General features: G+C 37.1%; 1 protein-coding gene across 1 annotated transcript in view; it reads right to left on the bottom strand.

Annotated features, from left to right (window-relative positions):
• The window catches only part of Itsn2 (intersectin 2), a 167,042-nt gene that overhangs the window by 111,008 nt on the left and 45,487 nt on the right, over nt 1–10,547 (bottom strand). Inside the window, exon 3 of the mRNA XM_012513845.2 lies at nt 7,991–8,054. Coding sequence (XP_012369299.2) covers nt 7,991–8,021 — 31 coding nt within the window. The 5' untranslated portion in view covers nt 8,022–8,054. The remainder of the gene's footprint in view (nt 1–7,990; nt 8,055–10,547) is intronic.

The raw sequence follows: 10,547 nt of genomic DNA, 5'->3' as shown, positions 1-10,547 counted from the left end.
CACACACACACACACACACACACACACAAATAAATAAATAAATAAATTTTTTAAAAAAGGAATAAATTAAATGCTAGAACTAAAAAGATGGGTAAAACATTACTTTCATCCTCAAGGAATTCATACCTAGAAAACAATCATCACCATTTACAGTGTTAACCTGTGAAACACCTTAAGTAGATGTGCGTACAACAAAAGCTGTGCTGATTCTAAGTTAGAAGCTTCAGGAGTGAGCTAAGAGAAAAGGGTAACACTGAGGCAGAGTTTCACCATACAAAGAGGTGGCACAGGGGCACTTTCCTCACACAAAAAAAGGTACAACATAAGAAGTCAGGGGTGTGCAGGATGCTGAGCTTTGAAGAGACTACTAGCGGCAGTAACGTGGACATCAGTAACAAAGTGGTAAGAAACAGGTTAGAATGAATTCTGGGGTCTGTTTTGTGTGTGGTGCTGGGAATCTAACCCCAGCACTTGAGCATGCTACCCAAGATCTCTCCCACTGAGCAAAACGCCTAGTCCCCTTCAGACTACATCCTTCTAGTGCAGGTGTCACTTAAAAAATATACAAACATCCTCTCTTAAAGAAGAGATTTAAGATTAGAGTTAAAAAGAAAGAAAGAAATGTACTTGTCTCAGTTACTCTTCTCTCACTGCTTGGACAAATACCTGACACCCAAAATGAAGGTTTATTTAGTTCACAGTTACCGGAGGTTTCAGTCCATACTCAGCTGGCTCCAAGGCAGTGTGCTCATGGTAGAGAGTGACCTTTCATGGCAGTATCAAAGAGCAGAGAACAAAGGGAGTGGCAGTAACTTGGGCAGCTAGCTAGCCTCTCTCCCCTCCTGCAAATTACCTGCCCCAGTGCAGGTGCGGTATCCAAAGCATAATAATCAATCACAAACTCCAGAAGCTGCCCATGACTGCAGGAGGCTTTGGGGGGACATCTAGACACAAACTAGAACAGTACTGAAGAACTAAGGACCTAAAATAGCAAAACCTACACACTTTATAAAGAAAAACTGTACCACATGTGTAGTAAGTATCTACTTGGTGCGTCAATTTATTAGAAAATAAATAAACCCATCAGGATGCCTGTGCCTGGGAAGGCAAGTAGTGATTTACTATGTATGTCTTTAGAAAAATGATGATTGTTGATCATAAAAATGATAACCAAAAGGATAAAGATAGAAGTAGCTCACTTGCTGAGCCCTGAATTTATATATGTAGTAACTCTTAACTACTACCCCCCAACTACTACCCTATCAATTAAGGTGCTATTATTATCCCCCATGTGATGGTTGATTATGTCAATTTGAATAGGAGAAGCTTGACTAAATTGGCTTAGCAACACCACACCCTAGGGTAGCTCATACCCTGCTTGGTCTGTATAAAGGAGAAGTGAAGACAGTTATATCTGCTTCTGTTTCTTCAGAGGAGCTCCAGTCTTCCCCTTCAACTTAGATGTCTTCTCCTGGTTTCCAGGGCAGACTCTTTAGCTTCCAGCACAGCTCCTTCAGCCTTCCAGTGTAGACCCATCAGCCTCCCAATACAGACTTGCATGGGGAACTGCAGTGAGCTCCAAACCTTCAGCTGGATCCTTCTGATCGCCAATACGCAGACACCTTCTGCACTCTTTCATGTCCGAATCTGTAGGTGGCTATTGTAAGCCAATCTCTATATAAGAATTGTCTTATATACTTATATATCTTATATTTAATTCTCGAGTAAACACCCAGTTTATAAAGTTTAGTTATAAACTTTAAGTTAGTTACTGTATCACACCCAGTGATACAGTAACTAACGCAAGGTCACACATAAGTGGTGGAGCTGAGACTGGAGCCTGGATAGCCTGACTCTGTGCTGAATTTTCTATGCAACACTACCTCCCAACCTGTAATGGGTAAAATACTTATATTTCCTGTAATTTGATTGCCAATTTTATAAACAAGGAACATACAACTCCATAGGGTTGTTGTAGAAATTCCATTAACACTAAACACCATCTTCTATCAGATTGGCAAAAGAACAAGAGTTAACATTTAATGAATGTGTCTTGTATTTTTCTAAGCAATTGCACTGCTGCTTCAATTAGTCTTACAAAAATCCTATCAGGTAACTATTACTATCACTGTTTTTCAGAGGAGGAAACAGAAGTACAGAGAGATGAAATAAGGCAGTAAGTGTTGAAGGCAAGACTGAAATCTACTCAGGCTTAAGTAAGTGTTAAACCATCTGCTTGGACAATAATTCAAAAGAAATAGGCCCACATAGTGGGTCAAAACAAAAGGTACCACAAAACTACATATAAAATGGCAAGTGCCCGAGTTCAATCCCCAGTTCTAAAAAAACCCAACTACATATAAGAGCTAAACTATGAAACTTTTTGAAGAAAATATAGAAGAAGGCATAGGGAACACACTTACAATCCCAACACTTCAGGAGGCTGGGGCAGGAAGATTATGAATTTGAATCAGCCAGACCTACATAATAAGACCCTGTTTTGAAAAGAAAAAAGGAAGAAGGGATGGCAATACCAAGTGATGTTAGGCAATTGAAATGAAACATACTGCTGGCAGGAAAACAAAATGAGACAGCCACTTTGGAAAGTACTTTGGTAATTTCTTATTAATTAAATATACATTTACTATACAACCCTCAACAGACTCGAGTATTAATCATGGGTAACAACCCATGAAAAATGAAGACCTATTTCCCTAAAACCAATTATATGGGGGGTTCGGCATATTTACTCATAACTGTTTAACCCGGGAAATAACCCAAATGTGTTTGGCAAATGAAAAGGTAAACAAGTTGTACACATTTATACATTGAGAATACTGCTCAGCAGTGAAAAGAAAAAACATATGCAAGCAACATCATAGATGAACCACTCAAGCATTTTGTCAAATGACAGGAGCCAGTCACTCCACTTTTATGATATTGTGGAAGAAGCAAAAGAAAGTATAGGGACAGAAAAATCTGGTTAATGGCTGCTAGCAGCTAAACATGGGAGATGAAAGGGTACAAGGAAACTTTTTATTTTTTCATTATTATTTTATTTTATTTGCAGTGCCAGGGACTAAACTCAGGACCTTGAGCTTTCCAGGCAAATGATTATTCTACTGAGCTATCTCCCTGGTCCTATTTTATTTATTTTTGAGGCAAGGTCTTGCTATGTAGTTCAGGCTGGGCTTGACCTCAATATGTAGTCTAGGCTGGCCTGAAACTCACAGTAATTCTCTTGCCTCAGCTTCCTAAATGCTGGGATTACAGGTATGTACCACCATGCCCAGCTAGGGGGAACTTTTTAGTGATGGACACATTCTACTTCCAGATTTACATAACTGTATGCACTTGTCAAAATTCACCAAACTGTGTACTTAAGAATGTGAATAGCATCTCCAGTGACCCCAACTTAAAAAGAGTAACAAGGCAGGGATAGTATGACATGCACCTGTATAGCTAGCTACTCAATAGGCAAGATGGGAGGAAGGTTTGAACCCAAGAGTTAAGGCCAGCCTAGTAGGCAATAGGGAGACCATATCACCCCCACAAATAAACAAAAAAAAAAATCCCAAAACAAAAAACAAAAACAAAATATAGTGTCTACTGACTATTGGCTACCACATGAAGGATGCTCAGTAAAGTCAGGTTTCTTACTTGACTTAATCCTAGGGAATAATATAACTAGAAAGCAGTCAGTGCTGGGGATGAAGCTAAATGGCAGAGCCTGTGCTTAGCAGCCCTGAGTTCAAGCCACAGCACAAAAACAAACAACGCCCCCCCCCCAAAAAAAAAAGAGAGTGAGGAAAGAGAAAGAGGTGGGGAGGAGGAAGGAGAGAGCATTCAAATCATTTTCAGCTTTTGTTTGGTAAAGATATTCTTGCTAGAAAATACTGAACATACGGCTTTTTCATCAGAGACCTTAAGGCTACTTTAAGTTGGAGGCATGTGACAGGAAGGGTTGAGCTGCTGTAACATGGATGTATAGTCCCAGGCAGTGACTGACTATTGCTGTCCTCATCTAAAGGGAGAGTCTACTCTATGGATCCTTATCACATTATGATAGTTTGTGTCACATACTACCATCTCTTCACCTTTCCTTAGCTACTTGTCTATGGTGGCTAACTCACCCTGCTTCTTTAATTTCTAACACCAATCAGCAATCTTGAACCCTTCCTATTTATTTATTCAATGAACATTTTAGGCACACAGAGATCAATAAAATAAACCCCTGAATGGAGCTCAGAGACTTTCTAATATCTAAGAGACCACCAGCCAACACATAATCACAAATAATTACTATCATTAATATCACTTACAGAAATGACTATGTTCTAAAGCATTATGATAGATAATTTTTTAAAGACTATTCAAATAACCTTCAAATTTGGACACTTCCAAACAGATGACAATATTAAAACGTAAGATATTAAGGCACCAAGAAATTATTTTATTTTATTTTTGGGTGGTTCAGGCTGCCTGAAGGGCAGGTCTGGTAAGGCAAGTGGAGTGGGGGATCGAACCGTGGTATCCTGCATCTGATTGTGTTTGCATGAGCAGGCGCTTACACAACTGAGCTAACCGGCAGCACCCCCCCAAGAATTTCTAAGAAATGGACACAGAAATAAAACTAGAAAATATATGTAATTCAAAGCCAATTTTAAAGTAGTGGATCCAATTCTGGCTTATTTGGAATATATCACTAACAAAATCTTTTGAAGAAACAACTTGTTATTCTGCCCTTTGAAAAAAAAAATTCCCAATCTTAGCCTGTATTTGTAGGCCCTGTAGATAGACAAAATAACCTTAGCTTGAAGAAATATATATTCCCCTAAAAAAGCTAGTAATTCTTCACCCTGGTTGATTATCAGATTAGAAATGTAGTAAAATTCTATCACCCTTCTCCTAAGTCATCTCTAAATTGAAAATGTGTTATTTTTATAAAGATTTGTTACTCTGTTCTCACTAGCAAGCACTGTCAAACATGCTCTTATGATCGATGAAGGAGGAAGAGTTCACATTTATAGAATGTTCACTATATGCTAGATCTGATGCAGTAAATATGTCATCACTGTTTCTACATATATATATACACACACAGAGATACATACAAATGTACATACTAGAAGTAGCTCAGGAATATGCTAATTCTGAATGCACATAACTCAAATATATTATATTTAAATGCTATAAAAAGAAACCAAATACCAGAGATAGTCTACATTCATATATGTTAAGATAATAGTCAAATGATGGGTGTTGACCTAGTATTAATTTAAGTCTCTATAACACAACTAGAAACCAAGTGTGAAACATGCTTTGGGAAACTGAGGATCAAACTTGAAACCAGCCCAGACAATTCATCAACTTAAACTTTGCAAAGCAGAAAAAATAAAAAGGACTGGGAATGTGACTGGTGGTAAAGGCCCCAGTTGCAATTTCCAACACTGAAAATTTTGAAACAAAACAAAACGCAACTGAAATACTAGTCTAAACAGAACTATATAATAGAAGGGATGTGAATAACAAAACCAACACATTGGATTCTATAGGCCAAATGGTTAACACAGCAATTTTTTAATTACACAGTTGAAAAGATTACTAAGCTCTACAATTCTAAAAAGGTAATAGAACTCTAAAAATAAAGTGGCATGATTTTCTCAAAAAGCCATTTAGCTATTTCTGTTCTTTTCTCTCTCTTCACCCAGGTTTTGTGATGAGTTTCAGAATGCACTCTTCACTTAGTCATCTCCAACACCTAACAATTATGAGAAAGAAGCGAGCTACATTATATTCATTATCAGTGGTTAGCATCAGTATCTGAAGTAGCCTCATGTATTAACCAGTGGTTTATCTATCATGCTCTCCAAATATGTAATTTCACTAAAGTTTTGAAAAGCAAAAAGCAAAACTGTCATGCTTAAAGAATGCTTTAGAAGGATGATTCTGTGGTCCAGAAGGCATCAGTGGTAAAGTCACAGTGGTAAAAATATGATGCACTGACCTGTTTTAATTAAGAGTATGGAAAGTGAAGCATCAGAAGGTACTAAACAAAGAATTAGCTGGGAAGATAGTTCAGTAGAATAAGCGCTTGTCTGGCATGTGCAAGGTCCTGAGTTCAATCCCCGATACCACAAAAAAGAAAAAAGAAACTAAAAAAAAAAAAAAGAATTGCCTGAAGTAGCAAAAAAACAAAACAAAACAAACAAACAAACAAAAAAAACCTCCAAAGAATATCTGTTTGGTAGAACTTTCTGAGATGATGTAAATGTTATGGCCTCAAAGTACATCTACTTACCTACAAGCTTACCCTTACTTATGATAAAGGAGCACTCCATTGTATATAAATACCACTTTATCCAGTCAGTTACTGATGGACATATAGGGTGCTTCCAAGAGTTGACTACTATTAATTGTGGCGCTATAAACAAGGTATGCATGTATGCCTGTAATATGATGACTTTAACTCTTTGGGGTAAATACCTTGAAAGGTATTTTGTTTTGTTTTGTTTTTTAATGTATTTGGTACAGGGTCTCACTATGCAGCTCAGATTTATAGTGAACCTTCTGTTCTCAGTTTCCCCAGACCTGGAATTACAGGCATGCACCACCAATCCCAGACTTGGGGAGGCTGGCTCAGCACAGTTGAGGATGGGGCGGTGCAGCATGTGGTGTCAGGGATCGAACCTCTGTCCCTGCACTTGCCTAAACAGGCACTTAAGTCTGCCAAGCTATCTCACCGGCCTTTAAATTCTTAATTAGTTAAAAATTACTGTCTTTGTTACTGTGTAGTACTTTCAAATTAACTTTTTGACATTATGGACAACTATCCACTCAACAAGCATTATTAATGAACATTGTTTCCAATATTATTCTTTTATATATAATGCAAGGTGTTATAAGGTGGATAAATGTTTATGAAGTAAAAGAAAATTGGTCCCGTGTTGCCTTCTTTTATGTTCATTCTGTGTATAAACCTAACATTTTAAGTTTATGATTAAGCTTGTGGCAAGTGTAACCTCTTTTATGAGATGAAGAACTCTTCAAACTTGGGTAAGAACACATTACTACTGAAATTAGTAATCTGATTTTAAACATACATACATAATTCATTTTAAAAATGTTGTATCAATCCATACAATTCCATACCATGTCCAAGATGGAAGCAATGTTCACATTAATGCTTTTCAAAATAATTTTTAAGAATATATTTGTAGGCAACTTGTTACAATTTAACTGTGGAAGACAAAATTCAAAATAACAGTGGCTGATGGGAGACTTTTCTCACATTAATCCTTAAAAATAGTTCTGATGAGGCAAAAAACAAAAACATGACTTTGAGTCTAACATAAAACAGAACTTATTTTATTTTTCATGCAAATCATGTTTTCAAAACTTCCTATATTTCTAGGCTTAAATCTCTGAATATACAACATGTACTTTATTAACAATGTTCTGACTTGGCTTGATGAGTGGAAACAAGTTAAAAGAGGACAATGCAACTGATCAAACACTATATGGTAACATCTAAACTACTGCTTTGTGAAGGTGGTGGAATACTACCGTTTTTAATTTAAGTATTAAAAAAGTAGTTTTTTACCTACATTTACCTTGCATTTACTTATAATCAGCTAATAAGACTTACCACAAAATTAAGAAATCATCATCTAGATTTCTTAATCTAACAGTTTAAGCATCATACATTTTCTCAATTCTAAATAGTGCAGACAGTATGTCAGTAACTACCAAGATAATAAATTTGGTTTCAGGCAAGCACACATTCTAAATAACACACCAGGACACGTTTACACAGAGGCAGGGGGTTTGAGGTCAGACATATGCAGTATTCTAAGCTTGACAATATTTCAAGAGGAATACTTTAAATCTGCATTTATATGGTTAAGGAAAATCATTTATAAAAATATTTTAAACTTCTACCAAAAATAACTCTATCTTCCATCTTCCACAATAAACACAAGCTGCTTACCATTCATAGCTGTGGGAAACTGAGCCATCATGGTCCTGAATTTTCCTTGCTAGCTGTCAGCCATCTGCAACATAAAAACATGGTGCCATTAATAATACAACAAGGGCAGACCACAGCTTAGTTCACTCACTAAAGCAGCGGGAATGTCTGTCCCCTTCAGTTCACACCTCCACACAAAACAATGCAGAGCTCCTTGCTGCTGAACAGGCAGAATTTGCATTTAAGGACCAGAGGGGGAATCTGTTGAATAATGGTTCAAAACCCCATCACATGAAAGAAACCATATAAACGCATGGTTAAATACATAATCATACAGAAAAAGAGATTCACATGTTTAACAACAAATACTGAATAAAGGAACCCTTAATATAAACCAACACTGTTGGAGAAATAAGGGAAAAGGGTTGGTACAACTAGGTAAGAACTTATTTCAGAGAAATCAAATATAGTATATAACATGGATAATTTCAATATCTTCCTGAACAGGGCTGGCCAAATAGCTCAGTGGATTAAAAGTGCCTGCAAGCAGGTGCTGGGGTCAGGGATTGATCCCTGATTCCTGGGGCCTGCTATGCCGGCCTTGCCCCTGGGGCATGTTGAAACAGTTATTGAGATGGCAACTGAGACTGTGTGCCTGTAATCCCAGCTCTTAGGAGGCTGTAAACAGGCGGATCACCACAAGTCCGATGGAGCAGTGAGACCCTGAACACCCTGTAGACCATTCCCTAAAATATAAAAAACAAAAACAAACAAACAAAAAAAAAACCCTGAACAAGAAAAATATCTAAAATAATTGTAACATAGGTGTTTAATAGAGTTCCAAGGTTTTTTAAATGGCCTAAGAACCAGTGAGGACATACAGCCCAATCTAACATACTCTAGACCTTGGGTTTAATCTCCAGCACCACAAAAAAAGTATATATATATAACATACATACACACACACCCCCCCTAACTAAACATGTTAGGTATGCACTCTGCATTAGTAAAAGAATTTTTGGAAATGCAGCTGTGGGCTCAAATTTGCTCTACAGATTCCTAGCTGTGACCATGGAAAAGTTATTTAACCTTTTCAGGTCTCACATTCCTTAGGTATAAAAATATCCTGCAGAGTATTTTAAAAAGTATTAAACAAGCCAGGCATGGTAGCATACACCTGTAATCCCAGCATTCTAGGAGGGTGAGGCAGAAGGTTAGAAATGGTATCAGAGTCTACGGCCATACCACCCTGAACGCGCCCGATCTCGTCTGATCTCGGAAGCTAAGCAGGGTCGGGCCTGGTTAGTACTTGGATGGGAGAAATGGTATCAGAAATCTGATACCATCTCAGCCAATTTAGTAAAATACCTTCTAAAAATTTAAAAGGGGGAGGGCTGGGAGTGTATGTTTATGCAAAGGCTCTGGTTTAATCCTTAGTACCACCAAAAGAAAAAAAGAAAAAAATGTTAAAACACAATCAGGTACATTGCCTGATACAAATGGCCACTATTTTGCAAAAATCTGAGAGAGTAGATCCCATTACTTTGAATATTGAATTTATTATTTAATTGTAAATAAACTCAAAATTCAAAACTTGTTCCATGTATCATGAAGCTGGGGCCAGTCAGAGAGTGAAGGCCCAGCAAAGTTATGGTAATATATTTGGTAATTAAAACCAAGGGTTCTAATATTGCAAGAAAACATTACTGTTCTATATTTTATTCATTTATCCAAATATTTTGAGTATTAATATTTCAGAAGTCACAGAAAGTATTTGTATAGGGCATTTTTAAGAAAGCCAGTAAAAAATGGTACATATGCGGACAGAAATTATCACTAGAAAAACTGGCTGTCTAGCTGTCAGTAGGTACAAGGTACCACTATCCCAGTGAAGTCAGTATACCCAAGGAGCTAGTCCTCAGATTTAATGACCCAGAAATATGAATACATTTTTATACTTATTCAGTGACATTAACAAAAGAAAAAAAAACCTGGTACATGAATCTTATTTATAAGAGAAATGACAGCATCTTTCCTTCTTACAGAACAAACTACTTTGTGTGTATTTTAAGCAGATCACTGTGTGATAATCAAAAGGAATTAACTGGGATTAGACAGCTTAATGACATCAGACTGACAATCTGATAAGATTCTTCTAGCTGAGCCATGACCAGGCAATGGGGATGGATACACCTCCACTGAAGGCTTAAAATAGCACTGCTGATGTGACTCTTTTGACTCCTAACTTTTTTATATGGTGCTATGATAATATTCAAAGTGTATATTCTTTATTTAGATCTCAATAAACTTTACTGCAATGCAGCTTTAAAGCTGTTACCACCCTTACACTTTATAGGCTGGGTGAAACTTTACCTGTGTACACACTATTTGTCTTCATTCCTGTTTTAAGAGTTAAATTCAAGGTAATGAGATTGTTCTTAGAAAAGTACCATCAAAACCACAGTGGATGCATTGTGGGGGTTGTGGTTGGAATTCCTACAGGAGCTACTGTGTTGAGACTTCAAGGATGAGCAAGAATTACTTATTCAATTAAGAAGTTTGGACTTGGGGCTGGTAA

Source organism: Octodon degus, unplaced genomic scaffold, assembly GCF_000260255.1.
Source record: "Octodon degus isolate 3935 unplaced genomic scaffold, OctDeg1.0 scaffold00019, whole genome shotgun sequence".
Lineage (NCBI taxonomy): Eukaryota > Metazoa > Chordata > Mammalia > Rodentia > Octodontidae > Octodon > Octodon degus.
This window is presented reverse-complemented; position numbering and strand designations above follow the sequence as displayed.